We start from the raw sequence: 16,033 nt of genomic DNA, 5'->3' as shown, positions 1-16,033 counted from the left end.
GCCAGGTTAAGAACAGCAAACACTGATTTTAAACTTTTGTCTCTGTTTGGGAAGACAATAGGAAAAACCTTCGAAGGGAAGTTGAGAAAGAATATGTACCATTTTCTTTAATGTCTTCAAACCTGCGTGGCAAATTTCTAGCTAGCTTTGTGGTTCTAATGGAGAAAAGTGACCTTTTGGGAGAACTGGAGCTCCAGGTAAAGAACTTTCTGTTGTTAATATTGTGGTTAATTTCCTTTGCTTCTCATAGTTCTACATAACTGTAGCAGCTGTATATGAGCTATACAAGAGTATATTGTTATATAACTGCTGACCTCTTCAAAGATTTCTCACTGAAGAAGTCAATAGCTGAATTCTCTCATGAGGCTTCCCTATTTGTCTTTCAATCAGCAACTATGTTTTAATAACTGAGGCCCAAGATTTCTTTGCTGCCATTACCAAATTTATTTATTTATTTATTTACTTGCTTACAGAATTTATATTTCTTGTATAATGATCCCCAGGCAGCTGACAACAACCAGTAAAAACAAGAATGAAAACCAAACCATCCTGCCTTCCATGTACCTGCCTTCCATAGGCCAAATAATCTATTAACCTGACCCAGCATGCTTGCTAGTCCAATGCTTGGGGGAAATCAAATTTCAGGCATCTGTGATAGGAGCCTAATCCAAAGAGTATGGTGACTAGAGAAGACATGCCTCCAAGGTCCCATGAGATGACAGTATTTAAGGAAAGGACTTGGCGCTCCCCAGCCTATCTCTTTCTGGGATAGACAAATAACAACTGGGGGAAAACAGTCCTGGGTACAATCTGGTCCTGAGGCATGTTAGCCTTTAAAAGTAATAACCAGCACCTTGGATTGTACCCAGGAATAATTAAGAGTTACTAAAGCTCATGCAGTAGTGGTGTAAGTTGGGTGAATCATAGGACACCCAGAACTGTGTGTGGCATTGCATTCTGGAACAGTTCTGTTTCTAGGTGGCCTTCAAGGGCCCCCATATGGAATGCATTGCAGTAATGCAATTTGGAGGTGACTAAGGCACAAGTAAAAATACAAATAGAAAAATAGGGACCACTTTGGTGGGAAGGTAACAGTGCTCCATGCCTTTGGCATTGAGTCATGCCGCTAGCGGTGATGTCTTCGGACAGTGTTGGCTCCTCGGCTTATAAACGAAGATGTGCATCGCCCCTAGAGCCAGAAAACAACTAGCACACATGGGTGGGGGAATCTTTACCATTAAGTCATAAGTGACCAAGGCCTTCCAGTCCAGAACTGGCTCACAAGATGAATTTTTCCAAAGATCCTATGATGGGCAAAAAGAATAATCTTGAGGAACAGGAAGAAGAGCCACAACCAAGACAACCATTAGATCAAAAATATCTGAACCTAGTGCACAACTGTAACCTGAGTAAGCATCTCAGACAAAAGTTTTGAGTTCTCATGAAGATAAAAGAAAAGGAGGGGAAGCACACTGATATGTGCAGGATTAATGTCAATTCTTCTAGGTAGACTAGACCACGCTAGAAAACCAAAGTCATGAATTATAGTATTATTTCTGTTACTATAACTTTATAATAAGTAGCATTCATGCATGACTTTCCTTATGGAAAGTCTGGTTACCTTAATTTTTTGGATTATTGGATTCTGAGACCTAAACATCTGCCAGGTTTTCCAACTCTCAAATATCATTTTTTATTTTATTTTATTTATTTTGTCACAACATCATATAAAAAGATTATATAGTATATAAACATATATATGAGTAAAAATTAGGAGGTATAAGCATATATATATATATATATAGGAAGAAGAAAAGAAAAACAATAGGACAGGAACAGTAGGCACGTTTGTGCGCTTATGCACGCCCCTTATGCTCCTCTTAGGAATGGGGTGAGGTCAATAGTAGAAAGTTTTTGGTTAAAGCTTTTAGGATTATGGGAAGAGACCACAGAGTCAGGTAAAGTATTCCAAGCACTGATGATTCTGTTACAGAAGTCATATTTTCTGCAATCTAGATTAAAGCGGTTAACATTAAGTTTAAATCTGTTGGTTGCTCTTGTATTATTGCAATTAAAGCTGAAGTAATCTTTAACAGGAAGGACATTACAATATCAGATATATATATATATATATATATATATATATATATATATATATATATATATATATATATATATATATATATATATATAAAAAAAACTATTTCTCTCAAAAGAGCATTTGGGGGAAGCTCAAGAGGATCTGGCAGACAGGAAGGAGGAAGTTACACTGTGAGGCTGCCAATTGTCAGTTACAAAAAGTCACAATATCCTTTTCGCCTAACACTAGAAAAGGTTTTGAAAAGAATGACTTACGTTTCCTCCGTCACAAATTTTAAAAAGTATTTTTCCCTATGGTCTTAAGCTTTACTTTATAGTTTAAAAATTCATTTAGATTCCCAATGGACAGTAGTATTCAGTTTCAATTCTCACATTACAGCAACCCATCCATATACATGTGTACCACCAAATCCATCTGTAAAATATTATTTTCTTGCCTGTTTCTCCAACTCAAACCTCTAGCTGGAACAGGTTCTTGAGGACCCTGAACAATTTAAAGTAAATATGGACAAACCAGAGTTTAAGGATCTGATGGACAACTTGCAAGATGTCAAAGGAGCAATTGTCACTGAACTTGCTGAGGCTACCCTCTATTTTCTTCAGGCTCTTGATGGTAAAAATAATCTCTTTCAAATCACAATGGTCATTAATAATTCACTAAATTTTAGCCTAAGAGCTTAAAATTGGAAGACAAACACATCTTTTCTAAATTCTCCCTTTCCCTCTCTGAGGAAGACATTAAGAAGTTAAGAAATACAAAGTATAATTAAATAAAAATTTGTAAGGTGGTGTTGTACAAATATCTATCTGTTGTTTAAGTGACCACAAATAAGATTTATTAACTGATCAGAGATGAGATAATTAATTACTTATTTGCAGTGGTGAAATCCAAATTTTTTTACTACCAATTCTATGGCCAAGGCTTGGTGGCGTGGCAGGGGAAGGATACTGCAAAATCTCCATTCCCACGCCACTCCTGGAGGAAGCATATTGCAAAATCTCCATTTCCAGCCCACTCTGGGGCAGCCAGAGATGGTATTTGCCAGTTCTCCGAACTACTCAAAATTTCCGCTACTGGTTCTCCAGAACCTGTCAGAACCTGCTGGATTTCACCCCAGCTTATTTGGATACCACTTCCTGGACCAGTACATTAGCTAACTTTGTGCGGAGGCTGACAAGCTACTACTATTATTTTCAACCAAAACAGAAGAAAGACCTTAAAAAACAATTGCACCATGACCCAATCAGAACTAGAGCCATGATGCAAGAGTATAGGCGGGGGGTGGGGGAAGAGAGATTTCCAATATCGCCTACCTTGTTTTAAATAAATCCTACACATAATCAGGGTGCAGGGAGTTATGTCCCATACAGATAGAACATCTTCATCTGGAAATGCATAGGTATGCCAAAATCTGCTGAAGTCTATTGAAGCAACAAGGGAGTCATTGTTTAGTGATCCTAACTGGGACTTCAGTTCACTAATTAAGAGAAGCAGTTGCCAATGAAAACCTCTACCACGCTTATAATCTTACTTCAGCTTTCCTTTGCTTTATAGACCTGTACATATTGTAAATGTGAGGATTAGTCAAAAAGTTACTTTTTTATCACCATTTTAATTCCGAATGGTTGCTAAATGAGGCAAGTGCTAAATGAAGACTATTTGTACATTTCCATAGGTCCATCGTTGGATGGGCAGACACTGCTCATACATGGCATAAAAAAATCTGAAAACATGTCCCCAAAAGGTTTCTTAATGGGTAACCTTCATTATAAATGTTATTATAGATGTTAGTTGTATCTAGGATTAAATTGAACAACAAAAAAATTCAGTGGATATCAGCCTTAGACATGCAACCTTACACATGGTAGTGTTAATTCATAATGGCTTTACAAACTCTATGAACACAGCTATGGCTTATTTAATAAACCATGATTAGAATAAACCATGGTTAAGAGCCAATAAACTTTGTTGATAATAAACTTGATCGAAATTTATTAAATGGTTTTTCACTTTGTGAATTCACAATGGCTGAATTCACACACAATAATAAGCTAGAAATATATGAGCCTGGCTTAATATGATACTGATGTAATTGACCACTGAAAGGTAAGTTGCCAGGAATCACAACTGCTGTGTGATTTAATATAGTTAATCCAGTTTCATTTATTTATACTGGTTACACATTCCAGTTTAGAATTTGCCGTAGATAATGTAAGGGTTATTAATTTCAAATTAATCTAAATCATCTCTTCCAATTGAGAATAAATAATTACTGTATTTTTGCACTGTAAGATGCACTTTCCCCCTCCCAAAAAAGTAGGTGGAAATGTCTGTGTCTTACAAAGTGAGTATTATGGCGGGGAGAGGGGGATTGGTATGGTGGCAGAATTCACCACTGGCACCTGTCACTGCTGCCGCCGCCTGTCAACACTGCCACTGTTTGCTGTCAGGGAACGCTGGAATCTTTGCTACCAAGCAGCTGATTTGCAGTTGGATCGGCCTCCCAGAATACCAACGATCAGCTGTTTTAGGCAGTGGGGATCGTCGCCGTCACCACCAATCACCACCACCACCAATCATCGCCTTATGGCAGTGGTGGCAAGCAGCGGCGGTGACTGGCAATCCCTGCCATCTAGAACAGCTGATTGGTAGTATTTCGGGAGGCCGATCCAACCACAAATCAGCAGCTCAGCAGCGTAGCCTCCAGTGTCATCTGGCAGCGGCAGCAACTCAGCTCAGTTGACCAGTGGTGGCCACAATGGAGTGGAGCCTTGACAAGCCATGTGCTGGGGGTGCTATAACATGCTAAAGCTGACCAGGCTGTTTGCCGTTTGCTGCAAGCCAGATGATGCTGGGAGGCAGAGGCAATTGTTCTTGTTTTCCTCCTCTAAAGCTAATGTGCGTCTTATGGTCCGGTGCGCCTTATAGTGCAAAAAAATATGGTACTTCTACAGAAATTTTGGGCAGTTATTTTTGATGTAACATTTTCTAGAACAGACCTATTTTCTCAATTTGTTTTCTATAAAATCCAGAACTGACAGAGTTCCAGATAATGCTATTGGTAGAATCTATGGAAAAAAAGATTGTATCCCAGCAACTGAACCTGGTAAGACAACTTCTAAAGCAAAAATAATTTGCTTTATTTAACGTTCATTCTTCTCTGAGGCATTAAGATATTACACGTGTTTCCTCTAGCTCACAAGTGTCAAATTTGATCGCGTCACATGACATCATGTGATGTATCGCGATTTTTTTTGCCTCTGCAGAACCCAGGTGGTGTTTGCATGATGCATTTGGCCCATGGGCCGCCAGTTTGACACCCCTGCTCTAGCTGAACTAAAAGGCTATATGTACAAGGCTATATCTTCTGCTTATTTATTGTAGAACAGCAATGTTAAGTGAACTTTGGGTTTCTATTGTATTTCTATGCTAATAAAACATTAAGGCATTCAGAACAGGTAGTCCTCAGTTTATGCCCGCAATTGGTACCAGTGTTTCTGTTATTATGTAGGGCAGTTACTAAGTAAGTCACACTCAATATTATGGCCGCTATTTATGATTGATTTTGTGACCCAATTTTATGACTGATTTTATCACCACTTTTGCCATGGATGTTAAGTAAATCACTGCAGTAAGTAAGTGAATCCAGCTTCCCCCATTGACTTGGCTTCTTGGAAGCCAATAGAGAAAATGGCAAATGATGACAACATGACTCCAGAACACTGCCAACATTGTTAAATACATGACAGGTGCCAAGGACCTGATCTATGACTGTGTCAATGCTGCAATGTTGCAAGTATAAGGACCAGTCCTAAGTCATTTTTCCCCAGTACTGATGTAATCTTAATGTAGCTAGACCAAAGGTTGTAAATGGACTACCTGTAGATGGACTACCTGTTTGGCTAGAACTGATACAATTTATTGGTATGCAGACTGTTTCAAATCCAAACATTTGGAGAACATATGAAGAACGGTTGCAGGAACTGGATATGTCTAGTTTAATGAAAAGAAGAACTAGGGTAGACATGATAGCAGTGTTCCAATATCTCAGGGGCTGCCACAAAGAAGAGGGAGTCAAACTATTCTCCAAAGCACCTGAGGGTAGAACAAGAAGCAATGGGTGGAAACTAATCAAGGAGAGAAGCAACTTAGAACTAAGGAGAAATTTCCTGACAGTTAGAACAATCAATAAGTGGAACAACTTGCCTCCAGAAGTTGTGAATGCTCCAACACTGGAAATTTTTAAGAAAATGTTGGATAGCCATTTGTCTGAAATGGTGTAGGTTTTCCTGCATGGGTAGGGGGTTGGACTAGAAGACCTCCAAGATCCCTTCCAACTCTGTTATTATGTTATTTTGAGATTGAAATAGATCATTTGACTGTTACCATACTGGTGTTTCATGCTTAAAATATTTTCAGGATCCTCAAAGCAGAATTGCATCGCTTCCAATAAGACTGGGGCAATTAGAAGGTTATAGCATTGCCAATTTGAAACTTTCACATACACGCTGCATTTTATATTGGCCTCAATTGATTTTCAACATGTGTATGTTACTGATCAAGTACTGCAAATTCTATTTTATTTGTTTCTTGTTCCCAAAGGTTGGAGGAATCCTAGAATATTTCTGGAATAAAAAACAGGATTTTGCTATAAAAGTCCAGCAGTTACCTGAAGAGGAATGGGATATAACTGGAGCATTAATTGAAGAAATAAGTGGAATATCCATTCAACAAAGTGGATGCACTGTTACTGGAACTGTACACCCTGATGCTTCTTCAGCACTCCCTGCACTATATGTGGCTCTATTTGCAATTGATCTTCTATCTAAGAAAAGTTTTTAAGCCATTCTTGTAAATCAGCGTGTTTGCAGATAGAAAAGAATCATGCACAAATGCAGCAGTCTAATATATTCAAAATGAAGGTTGTAATCTGATAGCCTTATTTAAAAGGAAGTGTGAGAATGGATGGAAAGTTACTCTTTTATAAAATGTATCGGAAAAATTATAAAATACTTTGTCAATAACTCTTACTGCAAGCCTCAGTATCAAGGCCAAATAAAAAACACAAATGATAAAGAGCTAATCACTGTGTGTCAACTCGATCTGAATGTTCAAGGAAGTAAGCCCACGATCCGGACAAATGGTAAAAGACAAGATAAGATAGATCCTGTTGTAACAAGGCAGGGGTAATCACCAATGGTGAAATCCAATTTTTTTTGCTACAGGTTCTGTGGGTATGGCTTGGTGGGAGTGGTGTGGCTTGGTGGGCGTGGCAGGGGAAGGATACTGCAAAATCTCCATTCCCACCCCACTCCAGGGGAAGGATATTGCAAAATTCCCATTCCCTCCCCACTCCTGGGGGAAGGATATTGCAAAAACACCATTCCCAGCCCACTCTGGGGCCAGCCAAAGGGGGTATTTGCCAGTTCTCCAAACTACTCAAAATTTACGCTACCGGTTCTCCAAACTGCTCAAAATTCCACTACCGGTTCTCCAGAAGCTGTCAGAACCTGCTGGATTTCATCCCGGGTAATCATGTTTTTCATAATCACAGAATGTGAGGGATCTTAGGCATGACGTATATTGTGTGGAACACGTATATTGTGTTGAAATGTATAAATCCATGATGTGAAACTTGAAAAGTGCATTTCACGATTTTAATCCAAATTGGGAAGGGATGTGGAGGCCTGCCTTTCCAGTGCAATTCAATAAATTCTTTGTTTGTACATCAGAGTTGTCTGTTGAATTAGTGAGTATAAATTTTGGAAATTTTAAAATCTTACAGAAGCTTGCCTGAGAATATCAATTTATATTAGGTATTTACTACTTGCATTCAATTTTCCGTAACTGCATTCACACAAAACTTATATCATTTGTAGTATGGCTTAGATTAAGGCCAGTCAGAAACCATTACAGTGATTAAAATAATCACTAAAGATAAGGAGAAAAAGAAAAACCAAGGAAAACTAGATTTGCAGGTAGTCTCTAACATAATGAGCCTTTATTTAACAGCCATTTGAAATTGAGAACTGGTGAAAAAAGTTACTTATGACAGATCCTTGCACATACATTCAGACTGGATTTTCTTAATTATCACGTGATTCATTTAATGACTGCAGCAAAAAGATCATAAAATTGGGCAAAACAAATTTAACTACTACATTGCTTAGCAAATAGTTTCAATTATGGTTGAAAGTGGTGGACCTTTATATGATTTCAATATAAAATTAAATGTCCTTAAACATATTATTAAATCTAAACCATAAACATATTGCCCCATCTTCTCATTTTAGAATATAAGACATTTCAGAAATGGATAAAGAATTGCATTTTAAATCTAGTTCGTATTACATTGGTGTAATTAGTTGTACGTTACTTCTGTCACAATCTCTCTTCCAAGCCCCTTCTCCTCAGTTCATGTTTGAAGAGAGGACTTGCATAACTGTTACTGACAAATATAAAAGAACTATGATAAAATTAAAATAAACTGTAAAACAGCACCTATAGTATGAACTACATGACTACGGAAATCATTTCTCCCCATATTTAAACATTCCTTCAGACCCAGATCAATATCACAGCCAGTAACTGAAATTACATTTTTATGTGGCTTTAAGTAGTCACGTGAAAAATATTTTTCACTCTAGCATTTGTCAATAGGTCATGGAAGCATAACTACCAAGCAGCTACATTTTTATAAAAATGCAACTCCATGAGGCAGCTGCATAACCAGAGGGTTTGGAGCAGGAGATTGAAGACCCTTTTGTTTCAGCCCTGGTTCTACAGTTTCTTACCCCTTTTGTTTCATAATCCTATTATATTTAATATACTATGGAAGAGAAATAAAATTTCATTTTAAAATTATCAAATTATTTCAGACAGCCTCAAGGAAGCAGGAGACAGAACTGTTAGATTTGGGCAATAACGAGGCAGGAGACCAGGATAGTGACAACAGCTCTTTACTATATGGTGAACCCAGCAGCCCGTGCTGGGAAAAACCTCTCTTTATATACAGTTTAGCCAGAGGCTTCAACCAATCAGCAACGTGCTATTTTCCCGCCAAAACTTTTAAAGATACATTACACTCCCAGAAAACACTTTACCACTATTTACATAAAATTAACATCTTATTTTTCAACGTAATCACGCAAGTAGACTGGGCGTCTCCTAACTCTTTCGGACCTGCGCAACTCATTCTCTGGGAGTGAGTCGAGCTGACCAAAGGGGCTGTTTGTTCCTCTCAGCTCCTCCTCTAGGCCCTCCGGCCCTGGATTATTTGCCGAGTCGTTCCTGTTGTTTTCCGAAGGAACCGGTTGGCGTCACTGGACCTCCTGGAACTCAGATAAGTCTCGCGTTTGCCTCGGGTTTGAGTCAGTTGTGGATTCATTCGTTGGGTAGTCAGGGCCTGTTTCGTCGGTTTCTGAGTTACCGGTTATGCGTTTCCTTATCTGGTCTATGTGGCGCTTCCATACCCGGCCATCCTCTATCTCTACCAGATATGATTTTGGTCCTGTTATCTCTAGGATTTTTCCTGTTACCCAGGTCGGACCCTCGCTGTAGTTGTGTGCCCACACTAGGTCGCCTACTGCCATCCCTCTTGTTTTACCCTGCACCCCTTTGTAGCCGTCTGGTGTGTAGTTTGGGTTTAAACGGTCTAGTGGGCATCTGAGCTTCCGACCCATTAATAACTCCGCCGGGCTTCTGCCAGTTGTGACACAGGGGGTTCTGTGTTGGACGGCCAGGAAGGTATCGATTTTTGTTTGCCAGTCGCCTGGCTTGATTCTGGACAATGCTTCTTTTGCGCTCCGAACGGCACGCTCTGCAAGGCCATTCGTCGCAGGGTGGAAAGGCGCCGAGAGGACATGCCGGATGCCCTCCTCTGCCAAGTACCCCTCAAACTGGGTTGCCGTGAATTGCGGGCCGTTGTCGGAGACTAACGTGTCGGGCAACCCGTGGATTACAAATAGGTGCCGTAGGACTGAAATCACGGCATCGGCTGTCATGGATCTCATGAGAATGATTTCCAGCCATTTGGAGTAGGCATCGACTACTACCAGAAAGGTTTGGCCGTGGAAGGGGCCGGCAAAATCGATATGGATCCTAGACCAGGGGCCCTGGGGTCTCTCCCATTCCCGAATCGGGGCCGTTGGGGGTAGCGGTCTGGACTCCTGGCAGGCCTGGCATTTCCCTACCCTTTCAGCAATTTCCGAGTCCATTAAGGGCCACCACACATAGCTTCTCGCTAGACCCTTCATTCTCACGATCCCTGGGTGGCCTTCGTGAAGGAGATCCAATACCTTTTTCCTCAATTTCTCCGGGATCACCACTCGATCCCCCCATAGCAGGCACCCCCCTTGAGCTGAGAGTTCCCCACGTTTTTTTACAAACTCTTTAAAACGCTCGCCCGGCGCAGCGGGCCAACCTCTTTGTACCCAACCAATTACAGTTCTTATTGTAATGTCCTTGTACGAAGCCCGAGCCACCTCTTTGGATGTGACTGGGCCAGAGTCCAAAGAGTCAATTAGCAGAACTGGTATCCCCGGAGTGGGATCTTCGATAGTCTCTGGTAACGGGCATCTGCTCAGGGCGTCTGCGTGCCCTAATTCCTTTCCTGGCCGGTGTAGTAATTTGTAAGAATACGCTGCCAGGAAGATAGTCCATCGGGTCAGTCTGGGCAAAAGTGCCACGGGCGTTGGGCGGTCGCCTGCCAACAGACCTAGCAAAGGTCTATGGTCCGTGATGATTTCAAAATCACGACCAAATACATATTCGTGGAATTTCTTTACTCCGGAGACTATAGCCAAGGCTTCCTTATCAAGCTGGCTATAATTTCTTTCAGTTGATGACATGGTTCGGGAGTAGTATGCAATAGGGGCTTCTGTGCCATTTGGCAACCGGTGGCTGAGCACAGCCCCCACCCCATAGGGAGATGCATCGCAGCTTAACACTAATGGCAGCGTGCCATTGTATTGGATAAGGAGGCTATCACCCGATAGGAGATTCTTTACCCCTTCGAATGCCCTAGCTTCCGCCTTTCCCCAAGACCATGCAGCCGTCTTTGCTAGTAGTTTATGAAGCGGCTCGGCTACTGTTGCCTTATTCCTTAAGAATACCGCGTAGAAGTTGACCAGACCTAAGAATGCCTGTAACTCCATTTTGTTCTTTGGGACCGGGGCCTTCCTGATGGCCCGTACCTTGCTCTCAGTGGGGTGAATCCCTTCCCTGTCTATCCGGTAGCCCAGGAATTCCACAGACTCAACCCCGATCTGGCATTTGTTCAGTTTAACTGTGAGACCGGCAGACCGGAAAATGCCCAAAACTTTTCGCAGTCTTACTCCTAATTCCTCTAGATTCTCGGCGGATACCAGTACATCGTCAAAGTACGGTACCACCCCTGGTAGTCCCTGCAATAGCCGCTCCATTAGGTTCTGAAATAACCCTGGAGCCACACTAACCCCAAACTGTAACCGGGTACACTTAAAAGCCCCTCTGTGAGTCACAATTGTCTGCGCTTCGGCTGTGCTGCTATCTACGGGCAGCTGTTGATAGGCTTGGGCCAAGTCTAGCTTGGCAAAAACTTGCCCTTGCCCCATTGAGTGCAGTAAGTGCTGTACCACTGGGACGGGGTAAGCACTCTTTTGCAACGCTTTGTTAAGCGTTGCCTTATAGTCAGCGCAAATTCGGACCGACCCGTCCGGTTTGACTGGGGTGACTATAGGGGTCTCCCACTTAGCATGGTCAACTGGCACTAGAATTCCCTGGTTTACTAGCTTGACAAGTTCCCGGTCAATCCTGGGTTTTAGGGCGAACGGGACCCTCCTAGCCTTTAGACGGATAGGGGCAACTTGGGGGTCTAGGTTAAAAGAGATAGGGTTCCCCATGTACTTGCCCAGGCAGTCTCTGAAAACGTCCCCAAATTCTTGTACGAGTGCGTCTTTGAGGTCGACTTCGTTTCTGAAGATTCCAGTCACTCCCATGCCCAACGCTCGGAACCAGTCCAGTCCCAACAAGCTTGGCAGGGTCCCATCGACTATGGTGATGGGCAGGGTTTTCCTGTAGTGTCCATACTCGACGTGGACGGACGTTACCCCTCGAACAGGGATGCGATTCCCTTGGTAGTCTTGTACCTTTAATTTCTGTGGTTTCAGCTTGCGCTTTGCGATGGCGGGTAAGGCTCTCACGAGATTGTCCCAGGACATGATCGTGATCGATGAGCCGGTGTCTACCTCCATTCGGCACGGCACCCCCTCAATCTTTGTCTTTGTAAAGATTTTCTTCTCTAGGCGTGTTGATGCGTGACCCACTCTCACGACAGTCTGATTCAACTTCGCGCCTTTTTTAAACTGACCACTCGCGGGCCGCTTCGCCGTTCCCGCGCTCTGATTGGCCGGTTTGAATTTTTGGCGGGAAGGTTGGGGTGCTCGACAGACCTGTGCTAGGTGCCCCTTCCTTTCGCACCGCCGACAAGTTGCATCCTTAAATCTGCATTGTTGTCGTTGGTGTTGCCCTCCGCAACTCGCGCAGTCACCCTGGTCTTTCTCCGGCCTCCCGGTGTGGAAGACTCCTTCCTCCTCCTCACCCTCCGATTCGGCCTGGACCTCTTCATTGTGGACCGGGGTTGATTTCGCACCAGCCGTTGGTGCGACCTGCTTTTGTAGGGTTTCCGCCGCTTGGGTAGACATCTCGCTTCGTCCAGGGCGTTTGCCAGCGTTAGGTTGCTTTTAGACAGCAGCCGCCTCCGCAAACGGATGTCCCTGACCCCGCGGATGAGTTGCTCCAGCAATGCCTCATCCAAGTCTCGGTACTCGCAATGTTTTGAGGCTTTTCTCAGGGCGGCCATGTATGCGCTGATGGACTCGCCCTCTTGCTGTCTGCGTTCCCCGAATTCGAACCGTTGCACGTACTTGGACGGCGTTGGTGCATAATGTGCTTTCAATAGAGTCTGCAGAGTCTGCCACGGTACCGACTGTATCGGCGTTGGCTCCGCCAGGGATTCTGCGGTGTCGAAAACTTCTGGACCGCAGTGGCTCAGGAAATACGCTCGTTTCCTGTTGTCTGAAACGCCTTGAAGTTCGTTCGCCTCGAGGAAACACTCGAAACGAGCCATGTATGACCCCCATTTTTCCTTAGCTGGGTCGAATGGCGCTGGCAGTGTGTAGCCGGACATCGCTGCTTTCCGCCCCTTGTTTGCTGGGTTCGCGTCTTCCTGGTGATTCAGCTCTTTTCCTGGCGCTCTTAGCCTCGAAATCCCACCTTCGTCGCCAGTGTTAGATTTGGGCAATAACGAGGCAGGAGACCAGGATAGTGACAACAGCTCTTTACTATATGGTGAACCCAGCAGCCCGTGCTGGGAAAAACCTCTCTTTATATACAGTTTAGCCAGAGGCTTCAACCAATCAGCAACGTGCTATTTTCCCGCCAAAACTTTTAAAGATACATTACAAGAACCTACAGAGATTCTGTAGTACAGTCCTACTGCTTCCTCAACACAGCACTTCTAACATAAAGGGAGACTGGCCATCCACAAGTTGGGAATATTTGTGTTCTTAATATGGCTGTACTTAAGCTAATGTTGATAAATGAATACACCGCATTGTCTGGGTTTGCAAAACAAGAAAATAATAAAAAAACAGCTTTCCTATATAATCTTTCAGTGCAATAACCTACCAGTCATATACTACTTATATTGTGATTTGAGTTTTTTGTTTTGTTCACAAGTTGAATTAAGCTTAATTTATTTAATCAAGGATTATTGAATAAACTCAATTGGTTGAATTGTATTTTGGCTTATTATGATGCAAGAATCAGCTTATATATTACAATCTGCATGTAAAATTTAATTATGCATGCAGCTTCTTGCCAGAACTTAAAATCCTAAATTTTATCAAATTCTTACAGAATTAGCTTAAGAATCAGCACTAATTTGTAGACAAAAGAAAACTAGGTCCAAATCTATGTTCTCTTTCAGGTGTGTCTGTGTTCACATATGCATACATATGCTTACTATTCATCACCTCACCCATTAAAAAGTATTCACAAAAAATGTTACTCAAAATAGTAATAATAAATTTAAACTCCATAAAACTAAAGGTAAAGGTAAAGGTTGCCCTCACACATACATGCTAGTCATTGCCGACTGTAGGGGGCAGTGTTCATCTCCGTTTCAAAGCCGAAGAGCCAGCGCTGTCCGAAGACGTCTCCGTGGTCATGTGGCCGGCATGACTCAACGCCAAAGGCGCACGGAACGCTGTTACCTTCCCACCAAAGGTGGTCCCTATTTTTTCTACTTGCATTTTTACATGCTTTCAAAACTGCTAGGTTGGCAGAAGCTGGGACCAGTAACAGGAGCTCACCTCGTTACACAGCAGCACTAGGGATTCGAACTGCTGAGCTGCCGACCTTTCAATCGACAACCTCAACGTCCTAGACTCTGAGCCACCGCATCCCTCTATAAGACTATAAGTCCTATAAGACTTATATAAGATATATTTAAGACTATAAGTCCCTCCATAAAACTACAGGTTCACAATTCAGAGTCCTGCACAAGCTCAGGTTCAGGTTCACTGCAACAGCCAGTTGATGGAAGACCTTTCCCCTGAGATAGCTAGCAGGCAGTCCTTTCAAAGCTGATCTGTTCCAGAACAGGCTGAGTGAGGGACATGGCAAGATATACACAAGACTGCTTCTTTCCTCATGCCATAAAAGTTGAATTAATTTTCCTTCTACCCCTAAAAAATGTTTACAATAATTAATATCTGATATGCTTTGGGCAGCAGAACGTCCGTTACTTCATAAAACATTTCAGTTTTAAATTGAATCATAAAATTTAAATAAATTCAGAATATATCTAGAGAAGAAAGAATGCGGGACAGGAATGACAGTGAGGAAGCTATTTGAATAATTTTTAGTTTTTTCCTTCCTTTTTAATTTTTAATTTCCAATATTGAATTTTTAAAAAGTTTAAATGCTTACAGAATACTGTTCGCTATTATTATTAGTGACTAGCAAATTTAAATTATAATCTGCAAGCGTAAGTATTCCATTCCAGTTTGATGTAGAGGTTAAGACACCAGGCTAGAAATCAGAAGACTGTGAGCTTTAGTCTCACTTTAGGCATGAAATGAGCAAGTGACTTTGGGGCAATCACTTTTCTCAGCCCTAAGAAGGCGGCACATCAGCAGGTCAGAAGATGAAGGAGCAGCAGCACAGGTAAGGAGAACACTGGGTGAATGGCATAGGCCAGGTACACTGCATGGGGATACCTTCCTTCTTTCCCCTTCCAGCAAGTAGGTGAATGACAATTGCTGGGTGGGGTAGGGAGCAATGGATTGCAGACCAGCTGCAAAACAATGAAAATGAAGATTATGCAACTGCAGCAGCAGCTCAGCAGCAGCCAATACCACTGAATCAGCTACAACTTTCATATTTTCAAGAATCCCAGATGTGAGTGCGCATGCCTCCTGGGGCCTCCTGGAGGGCTCTCTAGAGGGAAGGCTCAGTTGGCCTCAGAACCATTATTGGGCAGTGCCATTCGTGCACTACTGAAAGGTTGTGATCTGGGGATATCACTCAGTGAGTGGTGCTCTGCCTGGCCATAGGGAGGGGTTGTCTGCTGGGTGGGCACCACATGGCAAGAGATGCTAGGTGGCTGCTCTCTTGGAGCAGGACTCTGCAAGGCTTGTTGTGCCACTGCATGCACAAATAGCAGTACCACTGTGAAGTTCGACTTACCGGTGTAGCTGTGAGCGGCACCACACCAGCTGTGCCAGTATGATGAAGCTCGCAGCGGTGCTGCAGTTCATGCACGCAACTGCACAAGCCTTGCAGAGTCCTGGGAAGCATGGCTGGAAGCACATGCATGGCCTCAGAGGCAAACAGCTGATGAGCAGCTGTGTTGCGCTCACTGCCTCCTGCACCCCCAAAATAATAAGA

At 42.6% G+C, this 16,033-nt stretch overlaps 1 protein-coding gene across 2 annotated transcripts in view; it reads left to right on the top strand.

Moving 5' to 3' along the window:
• The window catches only part of GSDMA (gasdermin A), a 33,680-nt gene extending 25,853 nt beyond the window's left edge, over nt 1–7,827 (top strand). For both annotated transcript variants that reach the window (XM_058183118.1, XM_058183117.1), the window contains exons 10-13: nt 55–197; nt 2,563–2,713; nt 5,134–5,207; nt 6,704–7,827. In XM_058183118.1, coding sequence (XP_058039101.1) covers nt 55–197; nt 2,563–2,713; nt 5,134–5,207; nt 6,704–6,943 — 608 coding nt within the window. In that variant the 3' untranslated portion in view covers nt 6,944–7,827. The remainder of the gene's footprint in view (nt 1–54; nt 198–2,562; nt 2,714–5,133; nt 5,208–6,703) is intronic.
• Nucleotides 7,828–16,033: the final 8,206 nt, after the last annotated feature.

This window comes from Ahaetulla prasina, chromosome 4 (genome assembly GCF_028640845.1).
Source record: "Ahaetulla prasina isolate Xishuangbanna chromosome 4, ASM2864084v1, whole genome shotgun sequence".
NCBI classification, from domain to species: Eukaryota; Metazoa; Chordata; class Lepidosauria; order Squamata; family Colubridae; genus Ahaetulla; species Ahaetulla prasina.
Note: the sequence above shows the minus strand (reverse complement) of the source record. Positions and strands in the feature narration are given on the sequence as shown.